At 56.2% G+C, this 19,615-nt stretch overlaps 1 protein-coding gene across 2 annotated transcripts; it reads left to right on the forward strand.

Moving 5' to 3' along the window:
• Window positions 1-6: 6 nt before the first annotated feature.
• On the forward strand, window positions 7-17,196 carry CACNB1 (calcium channel, voltage-dependent, beta 1 subunit). Of its 2 annotated transcripts, XM_004684260.2 has the most exons (14): window positions 7-216; window positions 2,584-2,670; window positions 5,510-5,629; window positions 6,315-6,437; window positions 7,484-7,620; window positions 7,793-7,869; window positions 9,207-9,226; window positions 9,487-9,567; window positions 9,969-10,027; window positions 10,198-10,307; window positions 10,448-10,599; window positions 13,111-13,206; window positions 13,607-13,792; window positions 15,385-17,196. In XM_004684260.2, the coding sequence occupies exons 1-14, from the start codon at window positions 133-135 to the stop codon at window positions 15,847-15,849; spliced, it is 1,797 nt and encodes a 598-aa protein (XP_004684317.1). In that variant the 5' UTR covers window positions 7-132; the 3' UTR covers window positions 15,850-17,196. The 2 variants fall into 2 exon arrangements, with proteins under 2 accessions (XP_004684317.1, XP_004684318.1); XM_004684261.2 differs by lacking the exons at window positions 9,207-9,226; window positions 15,385-17,196 and adding an exon at window positions 8,270-8,424 and having other exon boundaries at window positions 13,607-13,997.
• The last annotated feature ends 2,419 nt before the right edge of the window (window positions 17,197-19,615 follow it).

Here is a 19,615-nt window from a genome sequence, read left to right on the forward strand (position 1 = left end):
CCTCGGGAGGCCGGGCGGGTGGCTGGCCCGGCTGCCGGCTGCGCTGCGCGGCTCTCGGTTCCGACGGTCTCTCTCATGCGCTGAGGGCGCCCGGCTGGGCCGGGCGGGCGGCGGGAGCGGAGGCTCCTCTCCATGGTCCAGAAGACCAGCATGTCCCGGGGTCCTTACCCACCCTCGCAAGAGATCCCTATGGAGGTCTTCGACCCCAGCCCCCAGGTGAGGCGTGGTGCCGGGCCGGGGAGAAGGGGGCCTCCCCCGCGGACCTTGTGGGGTCGTCTTGAGGGGCTTCGGGGAGGAAGGGGCTATATGCCTGGCGCCTAGGGGTGAGGGGCGCCCGCAGCACCCCCCAGCCCTGCCCATTGGTGATTGATGGGCGCTTGGCCCAGAGTTGGCTGCGGTGCTGCGGAGCGGGGAGGGGGCGGTCGGGTCGCCTGTCACGCTCGCTTCCTCGTCTCCCCCGCCTCAGGGTCTCTGCTGCTCGGGTACCGGCTCTAGAGGGTTGAGAGGCGAGGTACTGACGGGAGAACGGGGGTTGAGGGAGAGTAGAGAACCAGCAGAAGGGGCGACGCAGAGCACGCTCTAGGGGCCCCGGGCGGGGGTGGGTGGGGCGGGGGTGGCCCTGGGACATGGCCGAGGCGATGGTCAGAGGGCGGTGCCAGCAGGCCTTCGGAGCCAGACACTAACCCTCGAGGGTGGGAAAGGAACGCGGACGGGAGAGGGATCGGCTCCAGGTCAGATCCCAGCCACCTCCGGGCCACCCCAATATTGGACCAACTCCTCTTTGCCCCTTATCTCCGTCCGTCCCTCCCAGCCTTGAAGTTTGGAAAGTTGGATGCTTGCCAACTTCCTCCTGGAGGGGAGAAGCTGTGTTACCTGGGGGAGGGGGCCGCTGCGCTGCCCCACCCCCACGCACACTTTTCCTGGATACCCCTGGGTTACTCTCAGAGGGGACATTCTTGGGTGTGGTGGATGCAACCAGTGAGGTCTGGGATGGTGGTGTCAGGGGGTTTCTCTGGGACATGTCCTCCAATCCAGCAACACCCCAAGGCTGGGATAGCATTAAGGCTTTTCTTGCTGTGGCCAGCCTGGAGCAACTGTAACCATCATAATGTGGTTGATGGGCATGTAGGGGGTCAGGTCAGACCTAAAAATACCTCCCTTCTTCACCCCAGGCCCCTTGGAGTCTGGGAGGCAGCTGACTGAGGCCTTCCTTTCAGCTGTCCCTTGTCCCTCTGGGTGCCACTCCCTTTTCCCAGCCTGGGGAGGTGGTGGTGTTGTTGTGAAAGAGAGTCTGGGGCTCACGGCAGGACCCTCTTAAATTAAGTTCGCAGAGATCCTCTGTCCTAGAGGTCAGGTCTATGTCTCTGGTTTAAGAGGAGAGGAGGGGGAGGGTTCTCAGAGGGTTCCTTGGTGCCCTTCTGTCCCATCTGTCTGTCCTCCTGCTTGTACTCAGGCCTAGCAGCCAGGACAGGACAACCTAGTCCTATCATGGCTTATGTAGCTTCTTTGGTCAAGAAACTCTAGGATGGCAGCTGGAGGCAGGGCCCTGGGGGGTCTGAATCCTCAATGGGCTTCCCTACACTGGACTGGCCTGGGGCCAGCGTGTGGAGGTGAGATGGGACCGAGCAGCCCCCTTTATAGGTGGCCTGGAAATACCTGAATATGCATCACTGAGAAGTGAGGCCATGTCCACTCCCCGAAAGAAGAAATCTGGCCAGTGAGGCTGAGCCAGCCTACTCCAGGGACCTGTGGGACTGTGTCCTAGGCTCATCTTGGGGCTCGGCAAGGGACATTTAGATTGACACAAGCTGGTGGGTACCATGGAGCCAAGGCCCAGGTAGTGTCTGCTGGGGATTTAGAGTGTGGATGTTTGATCCCTCTCGCCCCTTTAGGGAGCAGTGTGCCCACCGTGCTTGTGAGTGAGGGGTTAGCGGGGAAAGAGGGGCATAGTTAAATGCTTGGCATTGTGCTGGGGTTGGAATTGAGTTTAGATGTTTACTTTCCAAATATAGTTCCATGCCCTGCTCCTCCTTCCCAGAAATCTAGCTTGGGGTTCTCCAGTTGTTGAGAGCTGCCAGTCCTCTCCCCACTTTGTGAAAAAACGAAGGCAAGAGTTGGTTGGGCTCAGGGCAGAAGGAAACCGGGCCCAGGGCTGGCGATTCCTCTTCTCCCTGGGTGCCACTGGCACACTCAGCACCCTGGGAGGGGGAGAGGGAGGGGCACTCTGCCTGGCGCTCTCCGCCCCCCAGCACTGCAGGCAGCTCTCCCTTCCCCCAGGCCTCTGCAGCCTGCCCAGCATCTTAATTAGCTTTGCTGCCTAATGAGCCTCCAGTCTCATTGCCTCCCCCTCCCCAGCCCCTCTGGTTTGATTTGGGGGTTTCCTGGGGCTCTCTTCCACTGCCCCCACCCCATGTGGTCTGGGCTCTCCCTCCCTTTGGTCTGTACCATCTGAGATAGAGGGGGGGGTGCTGTTCAGATCAGGAAATGAAATTTCCAGGCTTGGCTGTAGCCCTGAGCCCGATGGGATGACGATGGGGAAAGGGCCTTTCTGACTCTGCTCTTGTCCATTCCTGGCTCCTCCAGGGCAAATACAGCAAGAGGAAAGGGCGGTTCAAACGGTCGGATGGGAGCACGTCCTCAGATACAACATCCAACAGCTTTGTCCGCCAGGTAATGGGGAGGCCAGAAAGAGGAGGGAGGGGTCTGGTGGGTAGAGACCAGCAATGGTGAGCTGGGCCTGAGGCTTTACCAGGAACCCTCCCCCATGTCATTTGTCACCCGCCTGGAACCACCCCATCATTCTGACACCCCATGACCTCGCCTGCATGTACTGTCAGCTGCATTTCTCCCTCAACTCCGCCCCCACCAGGCCCTCCCCCAGCATCGGGCACCAGCCCCTGCTTGCTGCCTGCCTGCCTGCCTGCCTGCCTGCCTGCCTGCCTGCGTCATCTCATTCAGGGACAGCTTGGCCTGCCTCCTAGTTTGCTTGGGGCTGTCACCCACTCCCCCTGCCGGCTGTCTGCTTCCATGTTCTCCCCCAGAATTTCTGACAGCATGGGAGTATGGGGGCAGAGGCAGGTCTTAAGAAAAGAGGAGTCAGGACATTTGAACCCTGGGCCCCTGGTTAGGTATGGAGCAGGAAAACTCAACTTCTCACCTCTATATATGACTGTTGTTTAATATGCTGAGAGAAGGTGTGTTGAGGGAGTTGGAGTAGAGACAGGAGGGAGTTGATTTGAGAGGCCTTTAGCCCAGCACCCCCGACTGGAGGAGGATAACACAATAGCTTTCTGGGGTCTTCAGTGCACAGTGAGGATGATGCCATTCTCATCTCTGTTCTAACTTTCAACCCCAGGCTGTCTCAGGTTCAGGGAGAGGCAGTGAGAGAGCCAGGTGGTTGCCATGGAAACACAGCATCTCAACAAAGCCTGGTACCCAAAAATGGCTAGAGGGACTTGGGATCAGACAAGGAAGAGGAGTATGTTAGAGAGAGGGCAAGAATTGGGCAGATGAGGGCAGAGGACAGTAGGGAGGAGAAGCCGCCTCCCTCCGATATCAGCCCTCTTTGGCCAGAGAGAGAGAGGAGCCAAGGCAGAGCTCCTCATGTTAGAGGGAGGCTTCTTTCTGATTTCTTCTGTTTCCCAGCGTCCCCTAAACACACAGGCAGGAAGTGCTCTCTTCAGCCCCTCCTCATCCCTCCTGTTGCACGACAGGGTCAGGAGTGGCGCTTGGGCGAATAACAGAATAACCCCGGCAGAGTGTGCTGACCAGAGGGTCAGACCCCAGCCTCCAGCCCTCTTTCTTCTCAGCTCCCCAGTAGGTGGCGGGGAGTGGGGGGGGCACTAGTCCTTGCCACATCTCTGAGCTAAATATACTCTAGCAGTTTGCACATGTAGCAACTCTGTTTGTAATCTGAGCCCCCTGGGGGAACGGGCAGTGTGGGCCACCCCTAGGCCAGCAGGGCCAGGCTCTAAGGGCGCCGGGATGGAGGCGCCCAGTCGGACCCTCGTGGTGGTGAGCTGGGGCGGGGGCGGGTGGGAGGGGTGGGTGGAAGCTGCCAGGGGCCTCGCCCTGGTCTAGTGCCTTGCCTCCCTCCTCGCTGTCTCCCTGGTTCCTGGCATTTCTGACTTCTCCGTGGATGTGTGCGTGTGTGTGCTGGGGTTCCTAAGTGCCTCTCTGCCACCCGGGTCTGGGCTTCTGGGCGTCTGTCTCCCTGACTCTGGTGCCCCCTGAGGTGGGGCGGAGAGTGGCAGATTAGCTGCTCTTGACTCTTCCTCTTTTGAGTCTCTTTCCCAGCTTCTACTAGTGGCCTCTTCCTCCTACTCCCTTTTATCCCATTTTCATGACTTGGCTGGGAAAGGATGGACATCTGCACTAGCCAATGGTCAGGGTCCTCTGGGGCAGGCGGGCTTTGTCTTCTGTCCTTCCCAGGGTCTCTGTTTATGTAGCTAACCGGCAGTCCTGGCCGAGCGAGCGAATCCCTCCTGCCCTCAGGAAGCACCCTCACACCTCTGCAGTCCCGCTCTTCCCCTGGGGGGGGGTGCTGCCAGCCCCTCGTAGCCCTGCCGCTGCTGCACAGCCACACGTCCATGCTGCCCGCTCTTGCCCTCATGTGCCACTCACCCTCAGGTCACCTCGGGCACCCCCCGAATGTGCTCAGGTGCGCACACCCAGCACATAGCCTAGAACACACCCTCCTAGAAACCCCTGCGGTGCACGCGCACACCCCCTTGAAGAAACTTGTTCATTCACTTCCAGGTCTGGCCAGGCTGCGCCAGGCTTTACTCATGTGCCCGTGTTCCCAGAGGAGTTCCTCATGCCCTGGATGGTCCTTGTGGGCACAGCCAGCTTCCTGGCATAGTCAGAACCCATGAGACTGTTTTAAGCCTGGCCACCAGCGGCCTCGTGTTGGGAAAAGGCCTGTCTGCTCCCTGGCCTCTTCCTGCACCATTCCAGGAACCTTGGTTTCTGTTTGGTGTCTTATGAGAGTCTGGGAGTTAGGACGCTCCTGATTCTGACAGAGGAGGTAGGATTTGTATTGTCCTCATGTGTAAGCAGAAGAGAGGTGTCCCCTCATGCCCCACAGGCTGCTCCCTGCCAGCAGTGTGGTGAGCTGGCTGCAGTCAGCTCACTGGGCCTCTGCTGCGTCTCCCTCAGCCAGTGCTGGGGCAGAGGAGGGATGGAGGAGCCTGGAGTGGAGACTGTCACCTGGCACTCCTCCCCGCACTCTACCCTATCAGGTTCCCATCCCTCCCTGGCCTCCAAGCAGCTGTCCTTGGCCCTGTCTTAGCCTAATGCCCCGCTTGCTGCCGTCATCCTTCTGGGGCCACACTCTTTCCAGGCCTGAAGCCTCAGCCCCTGCTCCTCCAATCTATTGCCATCCTCTGGCCCTCATGGCATCACGCCGTGCAGGCTGGGACGGAGCACCTACGACGGGTGGGGCCTCCGTGCCTTCCGAGGCCAGGGCTGAGGAGGCAGTGTTGCCTCTGAGCTGCTTCTCTGTCTCCAGGGCTCGGCGGAGTCCTACACCAGCCGTCCGTCAGACTCTGATGTGTCTCTGGAGGAGGACCGGGAAGCCTTAAGGAAGGAAGCAGAGCGCCAGGCATTAGCCCAGCTTGAGAAAGCCAAGGTGAGAAGGAGGAGGCGCTCTGCTGGCCTTATCCCACAGTTCCCGGCTGTCAGAGAAAGCCTGAGTGGACCCATGGTCATGTCTTGGCCCAGCTGCTTCCTAGCTGTTTGCCCCTGGGCCTCTCCAGATGCCTGTTTTTCCAGTAAAATATGAATACTTAATATTTTATAGCATTTACCTATAAAATATGGGCTATAATACCTGCTTCCTCATATAGCATTGTAAGTGCTAAAAATTTCCACTTCTTTCTGAAATCACGCTTCCTGGGCTAACTCTTATTAGCTAAGTGATCTTAGATACGTCACTTAGCCTCTCTGAATGCTAGTCTTCTCAGCCATTAGAATGAAGATAGTCACAGTATTTAACCTCATGGGGTTTTGTCATAAACACGTGAGCTAACACGGGAAGCCCCTCTAACACGGTACCTGGCCACAGGTCTTATTTTGGACCCACCGTGGATCCCTCTTCCCTGATGCCCTCCCCCATCCTGAGAGGCCTGAATTCTATTTTCAGCTTCCTTTTTTTTTTTTTAATGGTGCAATTCAACCTATATACAAAAAACTACAGAAACACTTCAGTACACATTTTAATGAACAAGTTGCAAAACAGATGTCTGCATCCCCACCTCCCTGCTCAGGCAGGCACATGTCACGCTGTGGTTTGTTTTCCGGGTGCACATCTCTAGACCAAGCCGGTGGCATTTGCTGTGCGGACAAATGTGGGCTACAACCCGTCTCCAGGGGATGAGGTGCCAGTGCATGGAGTGGCCATCACCTTCGAGCCCAAGGACTTCCTGCACATCAAAGAGGTGGGAGCAGGGCTTGGCGGCCGGAGGGAGGTCAGGGGAGTGGGGGTCTAGTGGAAAATGATTTTTTTTTTAATTTATTTATGCACACAGAACTGGGATACAGGCTAGAGGTGTAGGTCAGTGAGAAGATTCACCAGAGACAAGAGTGGGGAGCAGAACAGGCAGTCTGATGAAGCACTCTGCTGAGGGGAGCAGCGGGCAGGTCAGGAGAGGTCTGCTGGGCCATGTGGGTCACCTCCCTGGCTGGGGATCAAACTCACGCTGAAGCAGCTGCATCTAGCTTCATAGTTCTGCACTTTAACCCACTGCACCACTAGGGAGGGCCCGGAAAATGATTTCTGAGCCAAGCAGAGCTGGGCTGAATCTGCTGTGTAACCATAAACAAATCTCTCCATCTTGCTGAGCCTCTTTTTAAAAAATATTTGTTTATGCATATAAGAGCTGATGTGAAGGCCAGAGGTGCAGGGTGGGGGAATGAGAGAATGCACCAGAGACAGAGTGGGGAGCAGAACAGGCAGAGTGACTGAAATACATTGCTGAGGGGAGCAGCAGGCGGGTCAGGAGGGGTCTGCTGCGCCCTGTGTATCAGCATCCTGGCCGGGGACCAAAGTTGTGCTGCGGTGGCTGCAGATAGCTTTAACCCCTGCGCCAGTGGGAGGCCCTGAGCCTCTAATTTTTTTATTGGTGAAAGAGGGTGTAATGCCTTGGTCACAGGTTGTCTGAAGAGTTTGTGACAAAGCCTGCAAGAGGAGTGGAATGTGCCAGGCACAAGCGTTTACACCTTTCCAGGGCAGGGTGGGACAGAAGGGGAGAAAGGAATCTCAGAGTGGGGGTATGCTGGGTTCTGTGACCTAAGCTCATGCTGCCTCTGGGGTAGCCCTGAAAACTGGGGGCTTCATTCAGAGGCTGGAGCCAGGGGTGGGGTCTGTGGCAGTGCTACCACCTGGCTGTGGTGGGCAAGTGCACAGTGTGCCGCCTGGAGGCTGGCTGCTGACTTGCACCTCCAGTTTCCCCCTCGGTTTCTCCCCTCTGCCTGCCGTTTGCAGAAGTACAACAATGACTGGTGGATCGGGCGACTGGTGAAGGAGGGCTGTGAGGTCGGCTTCATCCCCAGCCCCGTCAAGCTGGACAGCCTGCGCCTGCTGCAGGAGCAGAAGCTGCGCCAGAGCCGCCTCAGCTCCAGGTGTCTGGCTGGGGGGCACTCAGGAGTACCCCTTGCCCCCAGGGCACCGAGCCCCTGTGGTGAAGGAGAATGGAGGGAGGTGGGCAGGGTGGGCAGCTTGTGAGAGAACAAGATTCCCCACCCTCACGCCCACCCCTTGCTCACAGCTCCATTTGCCTCTCTGCCCACACAGCAAATCAGGTGACAACTCCAGCTCCAGTCTGGGAGACGTGGTGACTGGCACCCGCCGCCCCACGCCCCCTGCCAGTGGTAAGAGCTGCTGCCATCCCCGGGAGTGAGGAGGGGCTCCTGGGTGGGGTGGTCTCCCCACTGCCTGTCCCCTGCTTTCCCTGCAGTAAGGGACACCCCAGCCCTGAGACCTCCAAACAGACCCAGTGGTACCCCCTCCTCAAAGAGTAGGCTACCCCACAAGCTGGGCCATCAGCGCCCATCCTCTCATGTCTCTCCTTCCCATTTCTTTGGTAGCTCCATCTCTGTGCCTGACTCCCTCCCCACCCCCCGTTCATTTCTCCCAGTCCTGTTCCATTCACCTCTTCTTCTTTCTTTTTTTCCCATCCCATCCCTGCGTTCTGTATTTGTGTCTCCATGTCCATTTTACTCCTTCTCCCCACCTTGCCTCCCATTTCCCTCTCTCCTGACTCTCGTCCAGGTAACGAAATGACTAACTTTGCATTTGAACTAGACCCCCTAGAGTTAGAGGAAGATGAGGCGGAGCTGGGGGAGCCGAGCAGCTCCGCCAAGACTAGTGTTAGCAGTGTCACCACCCCGCCGCCCCAGGGCAAACGCATCCCCTTCTTCAAGAAGGTAATTCTTGCCGGCAAGAGGGGGAGGGTTTGCAGGGCCCAGCTTTTTTGGGGTGGGGGGAGCTGGAATGGTTTCTGATGTGGTACCAGGTTGATTCTGTGGGGAGCAGGGCTTCCTGCGGAGGGGACGGGAGGGGCGGCAGGGTGCATTGAGAGCAGGTGCCTCCATCTTCATCTCTGTCCACATGCTGGCCCCCTCCCCAGAAGGGGATGGTGCGACAGTCTAAGCATCTCTCCCATGGAAGTTTCCCCAGTGTTCCCTACGCAGGGTTGCTGGTAACAAAACCTGCCCTTCCCAGCCACTACTCTGAAATATTCCCTTTGCCCACACCCACGCAAGTGAAGGGGAGAGCAGAATGGTGACCCTTCTTTGCCCTTTTCAAGTGGGCACATGTGGGTCTACTGGCCACAGAGTAGGACAGTCATGGAAACCCTTAAAATGGACACGCTGGTGCGCACTGCACTTGGGGGCAGGACTTGGGCACCAAGTTAGGAGCTGTCGCCCTTCCCAGCTCATTTGCAAGACCCAGAAAGGGGCAGGGTGTGTCTGAACATTGCCAAGAGTATTGACGGATGTCAGTCCCGCTCCCAGCCCTGTCAGGCATGGGGTCCCCTCCCCCTCTCTGGCTCTGTCTGTCACTAACACGCATGCCTGTTATCTCTCCTGTCTGCTGCGGCTCTCCCTCCCTCTCTTGTCCTGGCCCCTTCCTTACCCTCTGCCCCTGCCTGGGTACCCGCCCCTCTCTCCTCCTCCTTCCCCCTCTTGGCAATCTCTGGACCCAGCCAAACAGAAGCAGAAGTCGGTGAGTATCACAGCTTTCCGTGTCCCCTCCCCATCCCCTGGGATGAGCTAGGGGGACCTTCTAACATCCACTCCCCTATCTGCCCCCCACTTCCCCCACCCTTCCTGTTTTCCCTGGCCATCCCTCCCAACCCCCACCCGATCCCCACATCTGGGTTTTGGGATGGGGGAGGAAAAGGATGCATGGGGGAGTCTGGAGGCTGGGGGAGAGGGGCTAATGCCATATCCACTCTGGGGTTTCCCCTCCCTGCTTCCCCCCAGACAGAGCATGTGCCCCCCTATGACGTGGTGCCTTCCATGAGGCCCATCATCCTGGTGGGACCGTCGCTCAAGGGCTATGAGGTAGGAGCCCCTAGAGGGATGTGACGCAGAGGGGCCAAGACCTCCAGAGACTCCACAGAAATCTTTGGACCCCAGAGAGATGCCCCAGAAAGCCCAGAGTCCTGGAGTGTCCTCCCTAGAGGGTGACACTCTTCTAAGAACCCCCTCAGGCCCTTAGGGAGACTATGCAGAAGGGTCCAGACTCCTTAGTCCTCAAACCCCCAGAGAGCTCCCAGCAAGATCACCTAGACAGACCTTTGGAACCAGAGACCCCACAGGAGGCCCGACAGACCCAGGAGGAGCTCCTCCACCCCTAGGGGTTCATTCATCTGAGAAGAAAGTAGAACTTGAGAGTACAAGCCCCTGGCAGCCCAGCCCCCTGAGTAGCCCTAAACCCCTGACTTCCCTCCCTACCCCCTCAGGTTACAGACATGATGCAGAAAGCTTTATTTGACTTTTTGAAGCATCGGTTTGATGGCAGGTAAGGCCCCGGGGGCTGACTCCCCTAGTTCTCTGCTGCTGGGGGTAAGGGCATGGGCCAGTGGCGTAGACTATAACCTCGGGGCTCTTAGACTGGATAAGAGGGGCCTGGAGAGTGGACAGGGCACTCCAGCTTCCCCTGACCCCTGCCACCCCTGGCCCACCCTCCAGGATCTCCATCACGCGCGTGACGGCGGACATCTCCCTGGCCAAGCGCTCCGTCCTCAACAACCCCAGCAAACACATCATCATCGAGCGCTCCAACACACGCTCCAGCCTGGGTGAGCCCACCTCCCTCAAACCAGTGTCTGCCCACCAGGGCCAGCCGTGGGAGGGGAGAGTGGGGAGGCCTCTCCAGAAGTGCTCTCTCAGCCCACTGCCTCCAAGGGTGCCCTGACAGCCCATGGCCCGTGTCTCCCAGCTGAGGTTCAGAGTGAGATCGAGCGGATCTTTGAGCTGGCCCGGACCCTTCAGTTGGTTGCCCTGGACGCCGACACCATCAACCACCCAGCCCAGCTCTCCAAGACCTCACTGGCCCCCATCATTGTTTACATCAAGATTACTTCTCCAAAGGTGGGTGCAGGAGCCCGACCCTGTGGGGACAGGAGTGGTCTGGAGTTGTGCTGCCTCGTTTAAATCCTAGCTGCTGCGTCATAACCGTCTCCCTGAACCCCAGTTCTCTTCTCTGTGAAACTCCACCAAACAGTATTGTAAAGACGCAGCCTAATACCAGTGCCGGGCACTCAGCAAAGTTTGGGTATAACAGGCCTCATCATCACTGTGAGGGCCACCTGGCCAGTCGCGTGTCCATTCTGGTTGGCCTCTCATACTTGGTCCAGAAAAATGGAAAGGATTCCGTGTTTTGTCCCAGGGTCACCCAGCTACTTGGCACCTGGAAGGTCTTTCCTGTCCCCGATGGGACCATGTAGTGGTGAGGTGGAGTCAGGAGGAAAGCCGATTTACTTAGTTGTGTTCCCTCAGAGACGTTAGCGGGGCCTTGACAAACGTGGAGTGAGTTTAGGCAAAGGACTTGAAGTTAGAAGACAGCACAGGGTTTGAATCTTAGCTCTTGCTGCTTATTAACCAATTCATTACAGTTTTGTTTTGTTTTTTGGACTTGGGACCCTAGTGGGGGGCCTTATTTAGTTTCTGAGTCTCAGTTCCTTCACCTAAAAAATGGGGGTTATAATCTCCCCTTGTCCTATGGTAGAGAAGGCCAGAGATAACCATGCAAAGAGCCCAGCGACTGGGTTAGGGTGCAGCCAGTGGTCGTGACTGTTCCTCACAGTATGCTGTGAGCTGGCACCCTGGGCCAGTCACCTGACCTCTCAGGCCAAGTTTCTCACAAGCATGAAGGGGATAATAGAGCTTAAGGATAGGGTTCTTGAAAGGTCAATTGAAACAATGAATGCAAAGACATTTTTTCAACTAGAAAGTAACATACTTCATTTCCCTACAGAGGAGACTGGCTGGAGTATAGGCCGGATGCCGCCTCCTGCTCTGGTGCCTCTGCTAGTCTCCTCACTGTGCTCCAGTTCCTTGTGTACAGAATACGGATCCTGAAATGGCAGTTGTAAAAATGAAATAATTAATTATGCAAAGTCCCTCATAACTACCAAGCACTGCATCCCTTCTCTAATTTTTCAAAGATTTTTATTGTGAAATCATTTCAAATGTTTTGAAGAATAGTTCAAGGCCTTCAGTCAGATTCACTAATTTCAACAGCTTCACTGAGTTACATCCTTTCATTCAAGTCATCTAAAGTATAAAATGCAGTGTTTGCCAGTTTCACTTATTTTGGACATAATCACATTTACTTTATTTTTATGTCTGTGTGTCAGTATTCCTGTGCTCATCTCACACATACATGTATATAGATTTCCCCCTGGGCAACTTGAGATAAGTTGTAAATATTGTATGCCTTTACCCCTGTATATCTCAACAGGTGTTTTTTTTTTTTTTTTAAGATTTATTTATACATACAGAACTGGGGTACAGGCCAGAGGTGCGGTGGGTGAGAGGATTCACCAGACACAGAGTGGGGAGCAGAACAGGCAGACTGACTGAAATATACTGTTGACGGGAGCAGCAGGCAAGACAGGAGAGGTCTGCTGTGCCATGTGGGTCACCTCCCTGGCCAGGGATCGAACTCGTGTTGCAGTAGCTGCAACAGCCTCACAGTGCTTTAACCTGTTGTGCCACCAGGGAGGGCCCATTTTTTAACAAGTATTTTTTAAGACCAGGGACATTAACTTACATAACCATAGTACAATTCAAGGAATGTTATCTAAACGCATTCCATATGCAGCTTTTACCAATTGTCCCCATTGCACCCTTTATTGGCACCCTCCCCCTCCACCCAGGAACCAATCCAGGATCGTGCTTTACATTAGTTGTCAGTTAGGCTGGAATCGTTCCTCAGCCTTTCTCGGTTTTTCATGACACGGCCATTTTTGAAGAGTACAGAGCTCTTATTTTCGAGACTATTACTCAGTTTGCATTTGTCTGCTGTCTCCTTATGACTAGATTTAGATCTTACATTCTTGGTAGGAATTTCACCAAAGCACTGTGTCCTTGTGAGTGCCCACCATCAGGAAGCACTGGACGTGGGCTTGTTACACTGTGGGTGGTATTAGGTTGTGTCTCTGTTTTAGTCATTATTTTCATTATGATTGAGAGTGATAAATGGTAGCTACCGATGGGATTATGGGCAAGACTAAGTCTTTGCTCCTGTAAAAATCACAGCATACAGTAGTGCCCGGTCGAGGGGCTGTTGTTAATGTGGAGGGGGAGTTGGCTTGGAGAATGAGCCTTTAAACAGGGCCAGAGGTTGGGGAGGAGAATCACTGCCCTTCATGCAGCCTCTGATGGGAGAACGTCCAGGAGAGCCTGGCATGAGACCCAGGAGAGCTTGAACATTGTGGAAGAGGGACACAGGCGGTCATTTCTGAAGAGGAATCACTGAACATTACCCCCCTGCCCGCTCCCAACGTTGGCTCTCCACGGTGGCCCCAACTAGGACCTGCCTTTCCCACTTGCCAAGTCGTCGTGGAGTCCCTCCAGCTCTTCTTCTTTCCAAACCAGGTACTCCAGAGGCTCATCAAATCTCGAGGGAAGTCTCAGTCCAAACACCTCAATGTCCAAATAGCGGCCTCGGAGAAGCTGGCGCAGTGCCCCCCTGTGAGTGCTCAGACCCAGGGGGTGGGGGGATTTGGGCCTTTCCGGTTTCCCCTGATCTTCACGGGACACGGGACACGGGTCACGGGGTGACCAGGACCAGCTGGGCCAAATCCGTAGGTACCTGCCAGTCCTCGGGGAAAGAGCACTAGCCGCGTCAGAAGCTGGGCTCAATCCCAAAGCACCACTTCTCCGTGGGCGGTCAAGGCCCCCTCCAAGCCGTGGGTGCCTTATGTCTGGAGAGAGGGAGCTGGGCTAGCGGGGTGCCGATGTATACAGTTGAGAGTCGCCCCCCTCTTTCTGGTGATCCAGGTCTCTTTCATTTTACCCTTCAACCTCTTGGCTCCACCCTCACCCCATGGCCACGCCTGACACCTGCCCCGCCCCTAACCCCGCCCCGCAGGAAATGTTTGACATCATCCTGGACGAGAACCAATTGGAGGATGCCTGCGAGCACTTGGCGGAGTACTTGGAAGCCTATTGGAAGGCCACACACCCGCCCAGCAGCACCCCGCCCAATCCGCTGCTGAACCGCACCATGGCTTCCGCAGCCCTGGCTGCCAGCCCCGCCCCCGTCTCCAACCTCCAGGTACAGGTGCTCACCTCCCTCAGGAGGAACCTCAGCTTCTGGGGCGGGCTGGAGGCCCCGCAGCAGGACGGGGCGGTGCTCCAGCAGCAGGAACACGCCATGTAGCTCTGCCCTGCCATCTCCCCTGAACCCAGGGCTCGGAACTGGAGAGCAGGGAACACGGGAAAGGAAGGGGAGAACTTTTATTTTGTAAAAAATGTGGTGAGCGGCAGCTTCTGGTGTCTGTGGTTTTTGCTGGGGTTGGGGCTGACGGTGCCTCCCTGGGCTGCTGCCTTCGGGGCTCTTGGATGTGAGGCCAGCTTGGGGTCCCTAGAAGACAAGGGTCTAGGAAGAAGACACGAGGGAGACTGATGGATTCATTTGTCCGATTCCCACGGGCAGCGAGAAACAGCCCCTCCCCCAGGCCCCTAGCCCCTGAAGTAGCCCGCAGAAGGGACCCCGAATGTGGCATCTCCTGTAAGCTGATGCTTTACAGTTCATCCTTCTCCCAGTTGAGCCATTCCAGGAAAGGCCTGTGGGTGCCCCACCCACACTCCCCCTCTCCCTTGGGAGCCATGGCCCATCTCTGAGATCATACCATTACGTAGTTGGTTCTACATTAGAGCCAAAAGCAACCCGTGAAATCATTCTAGAATGTTGCTTTTCAGACTTGTTTCCTGTAAGCAAGCCTGTTTGACCGCTCTTATGTGGAAGCTCAGTGTGTAGACAAGGCAGCCTTGCTCTGCCCAGGAGCTAGAGCGTGGCCTCCCTTTGGTCTCCACGGGGCCTCTTGAAGCACTAGGTAGGGCCCTTCCTACCCTACTGCAGATCTCCAGGGGGCAGTTTGGACATTTGTTCTAGTCCAGTCCCCATCACACTGTGTAAAGAAACTGGACGACAGAGGGAAAGGGAACCATTTTCTCAGTCACATAGTTTGAAGTGGCAGGCGTGGGACTAGGACCCACACCTCTTTGCAGCATTTGTGGTACAGTGCTAGTTTGCCTGTGTGTGGCATTTGATGAGGAGGACATTGGGCCACCTCACAGTCTCAGTGGGGCTTGGAGACTCATCAGCCTTTCCCACCCTGCTGCCAGGAGTGTTCACTGCAGGCAGGGGAAGAATCCGCTGGAGACTGTCTTCTGACTAGAGAAGCTGGGGGGAGCTGGGAAGAGGGGGTGGGTTTCTGGAAACCTGTAGTTGGGGTCTGGGTTGAGCTGGGGCTAGTGAACTTGAGCTGAAACCCCACCTGTAGTATATTTGGAGAATTGGGGCAAAGGCTAACTCCATCAACCACTAACAAGTGGCAGTACTAATGAGCTGCTAATGATGGTTGCCCCAAGACAGTTTTAATTACAAGCGCAAGCTGAGGAAGTAGTGACTGACTTCATGGGCTCTCTACCTGGTTACCAGGAGCCACCACGCCTCCTCTTGCCTTAGGACGGTTGGGCGCCCTCTGTCCCAATAGAGGAGCAAAGGCCCTGTGGAACCCCTAGAGCCAGCAGCCGCCTCCTACAGCCAGGCGTGGAGTCTGGGTGCTGTCACTAACCTGCCTTGCTTTGTGTTTCTCTCACCCCTGCCTGATCTGCATGGTGTGCCGTCTGTCTGCTAACCAGGGACCCTACCTTGCTTCCGGGGACCAGTCGCTGGAACGGGCCACCGGGGAGCACACCAGAGTGCACGAGTACCCGGGGGAGCTGGGCCAGCCCCAAGGCCTTTACCCCAGCAGCCACCCACCAGGCCGGGCGGGCACTCTGCGGGCACTGTCCCGCCAAGACACGTTTGATGCCGATACCCCTGGCAACCGAAACTCTGCCTACACGGAGCTGGGAGACTCGTGTGTGGACATGGAGACTGACCCCTCAGAGGGGCCAGGGCTTGGAGACCCTGCAGGGGGCAGCACCCCACCAGCCCGGCAGGGGTCCTGGGAGGATGAGGAAGAAGACTATGAAGAGGAGCTGACCGACAACCAGAACCGTGGCCGGAATAAGGCCCGCTACTGCGCGGAGGGTGGGGGTCCAGTTCTGGGCCGCAACAAGAATGAGCTGGAGGGATGGGGGCGAGGTGTCTACATCCGCTGAGAGCCAAGGGCCAAGCAGTGGGAGGATGGGCTAAGCCCAGGGAGGGGAGGGACAGAGGGGCTCACCGCCTGGGTGCATCTTGCCTCCAGGGGGCGCTGTCTCCTTTCAAATGCCTTTGCTCAGCGTTTGTGGTCTTTGGGGGTAGCAACCCAGCTCCTGGGGGTCCCTTAGGCCACAGCTGTGGGTTTTTACCTACCTGCCATGGATGGATGGGGGGTTATGTCCCCTTTTCCCCACCTCAAGGGGTTCTCCCTCATTATCCCAGAGAAAAGGTGCATTTCCTATATACTATTCTGGGCTCTAAACCAGGATCTAAATGGGGTGGCCCTTTTCCCAACCTGGCGTATTTGGAGACAATAGGGACCTTTTCCTGGAGAAGGAGACCACAGAATATTCCCCACGAGGACGCTCTTCCTCAAACCCCAGACCCAGGCTCCCTCACTATGCCCACCTCTCTCCCCAACTTCCTGGCAGCATGGTCTGGTGAGTGAAAGCTACAGCAAGAGTGTCCAGCCCGGGAGTTAGTCTAGGGCAGGGGTGTGCGCAGGAAGTGGTAGGCTTCAGCTGTGGCGCCCTCTGCGGGCCCAGAGCCCAGAATCCCGAGGAGTGCCCAGACGCTGCCACCCACCTCCATGCCTGAGCCTTCACCTCCCCTGGAATGAGCTTTGCTTCCAACACCCCCCCTTGCCTGCTGCCATCAGAAGAGGGAGCCCCTCTGCCTCTGAGGCCCCATCTACCTGTCTCCTGGATGTGGATCCCATGGAACACTGGTCCGCCGCCTCATTTTGAAACCAAAAAACTGCTCCTTCACTCACCCTGAGCCCCTGGGGAGAGGCCCCCATGGGTTGGTGCCCAGGAGGTGAGCACCATCTCAGGGGGTGTCTTGGGACCTCTGGTCACCCTTGGGGGGTTTGGCTGCTGCTGCTGCTACTGCTCTGTATTTGCCTCTTGTGACCCTGTCTGTCACCTCATGTCCAGACCCTCGGAGAGGCCTTGGTAACCCCTCTGCCCTGGAGTGTCCTGCCTAGCATCCCTGTAGCCCAGCAGCCCTGCCCCTCCCCAGCCTCTAGCTGGGCCAGAGAGAGCCGATTGTGCCAACGAGGACTGGGCCCTGCCCGGCTGCCCACCTCGGGTGGGCTCCTCATGCCTGTCTCGCCACCTCCTGTGCCAATGTTGTCCTCCCCTCCCCCACTTGGGGTTGGGGTGCAGCTTCCACTTATGGTTAGAAGACACCCCTGCCCAACCTTCCTCCCTGTCTGGTGTCCTGTGCCCCCTCCCATTTGTCTGTCTGTACTCCCCTAGAAGTATTTTGCCACATATAAAACGCCATCGTGTCCTTTGCGGCCACCTCCGGAGCCTGTTTCTCTGTTCCTGCCACAGGTTGCCAGCCAAAGTATGTGGGAGCTGCTGACATGCAAGGGTCATTGAAGGTGGGCTGTGGGGGTTAAGCTGCGCCCCCAGTTCATGCAACAAGAGAGAGGGTGCTTTTCTCTAGCTCTCTGGCAGAAGCTCTAGGTCAGCCTCACCTCCCCATTCAGCCCCACACCTTACCTGCCTCCCCAGATATGGAGCCAGAGAAAAATGGGATGCTCCATGGGAAAGTGGGTTGTCGCTAAGTCAGGGCGTGGATACACCCCACTGACGTGGGTAAGACAGCCCTGTTTTCCTGCTCCTGTGGGCTCAGCTGCGCCCCCACACCTCAGGAGAGGGAGTGGCTGAGTTGGCTTCTTCACTGATGTCCACACAACAACCTCCCACCCATTCCCAGCTCCTGGGGGAGGGGAGGCCTACAAGGTGGGAGGGGCCGAGAAATTGGATATCCTCCAGCTGCAGCCTGAAAGAAAAGGTGAGGGAGAAAGCAGGTGACTGCCAGATTCTGCCAGGTGGCAGGATATGGACTCTTGTTACTGTGGTTGCCTGTACCAGACCATGCGTGGTGCCCACAAACCTTTTCTCCCGGCTCTTGTTCCTGGGGTGGTAGACCTGGAGGAGTAGAGCTCCTGCTTCACCTGAAAGCTCCTGCCCCAGGTGTGTGTGTGTCCCAGGTGTGTGTGTCCCAGGTGTGTGTGTGTGTGTGTGTGTGTGTGTGTGTGATGAGGACTAGAGCTCCTGCTTCACGTGAAAGCTCCTGCCCCAGGTGTGTGTGTGTCCCAGGTGTGTGTGTGTGTGTGTGTATGTGTATGTGGTGAGGACTAGAGCTCCTGTTTCACGTGAAAGCTCCTGCCCCAAGTGTGTGTGTGTGTGTGTGTGTGTGTGTGTGTGTGTGTGTGTGGTAAGAACTAGAGCTCCTGCCTCACCTGAAAGCTCCTGCCGCAGGTGTGTGTGTCCCAGGTGTGTGTGTGTGTGGTGTGTGTGTCCGTGGCCCACAGATCACATATCAGGTCAAAGGAGTGGCTGGCAGAAGCTGGCACTGCCAAGCCAGAACCCAGTCTGCTTCATGGTGTGTGGTGTGGTGTGGTGTACTTCCCACTCCTTGTCAAGGGAATCAGCTCTCCACCTGTTTATTCCCTGAGCATCTATGTGCCAGGCACACACATAATGGGAGCCACAGACAACTCAGGACTGCATCACAGGCTCGCAGATGTGGGAAGCACTGGGTATCATGGAAACCTGGAACAAAGGTCACCCATAAGCTGGGAAGTCAGGGAGCTTCCCAGTAGATTAGACTCTAGAAGAATAGTTAGGAGTTCATCCGGGTAGAGAAGTGGAGGTAGTTTACAGAGCAGAGGAAGCAGGTGACCCATGGGACACATTCTTAGTGCTTCACTAGCAAAGTGTGCTCACCAGGGGCAGAAGGAGCAGGTCATATGACCATGGGTCATGTTAAGGACCTTGGGCCTTGCCCTGAAGTTAATGTACAGAAATTGAAGGGTGGCAAGCAGTGAAGGCAAGATTACCTTGGTTGCAGTGGTGAGCATAGGTTAAGGGCCTTGCCTGGAAAGGGCCGCAGCACTCCAGGAGAGAACGAGGGAGGTTTGCAACAGATTGCAAGGGAGGAACAGGAAGGACACCTAGTTATTAGATCCAGAGTACCTGGGGAACATCTGGATGACTTTGAGGCAGTACCAGGTTAGAGGGAGAAAACACATTTAGCTTTGGACTAATTATTTATGGTCTCTGTGAGAGGAAATCCCAGAGAATAGGGTGCTGGTCTGGCCCCTGCAGAGAGCTCATTTGGGGGTACAGATTGTTAATGGCAGTTTACAGGTAAAGCTCAGAGAGGTTAAACAACTTGCCCATAGTTATGCGGCTATGGAACCAAGACTTGAACTCAGATCTCTGGTCCCACAAGTCTCCTGCTAATCCCCATGCCCCAGGGGGCCTCAGCCACACAGAAAGGCCAGGGAGGAGGAAACACATCTGGATATATTTCTGTTTCCCCATTCACCTTCTCCCTGAAGCTGTCTTTGCCCAGAACTTGCAGGCAGAGACTTTTCAAGGTGACTCGGAGATACTGAGAGATGGAGAGAGAGTCTTATCTCTGGGTAACCACAGGCCATCAACAGATGCATAGTGAGACCTTGGTGACTGTCACAAGTGAGGATTTCAACAACCATGAAGTCAGCGAGGGCCAGAGGCTGGTGTTACTACAGTTACTGTGGGGAATTGGAAACTGAGGCCCCTCCTGCCTGCTATCCCTCAAACTCCCTAACTGCTTCTGTTTTTGCAGTAGGCTTTATTCCACAAAGAGCTGAGACCAGAGAGGCTTCAGTCCTAGTATAGCTGAAGCTTTCAAGCAAAAAAGTGAGTTAAGCTGGGGCCACCA

Source organism: Condylura cristata, unplaced genomic scaffold (genome assembly GCF_000260355.1).
Source record: "Condylura cristata isolate star-nosed mole 26May11 unplaced genomic scaffold, ConCri1.0 scaffold00017, whole genome shotgun sequence".
In the NCBI taxonomy this organism is placed as follows: Eukaryota; Metazoa; Chordata; class Mammalia; order Eulipotyphla; family Talpidae; genus Condylura; species Condylura cristata.

Excerpts from the sequence above, each read along its gene's own strand:
- CACNB1 (XM_004684260.2), top strand. The coding sequence starts at position 133 with ATGGTCCAGAAGACCAGCATGTCCCGGGGTCCTTACCCACCCTCGCAA. Across the intron at positions 5,630-6,314 it reads CCCAGCTTGAGAAAGCCAAG|ACCAAGCCGGTGGCATTTGC; the intron begins GTGAGAAGGAGG and ends GCACATCTCTAG. Across the intron at positions 10,600-13,110 it reads TCAAGATTACTTCTCCAAAG|GTACTCCAGAGGCTCATCAA; the intron begins GTGGGTGCAGGA and ends TTTCCAAACCAG.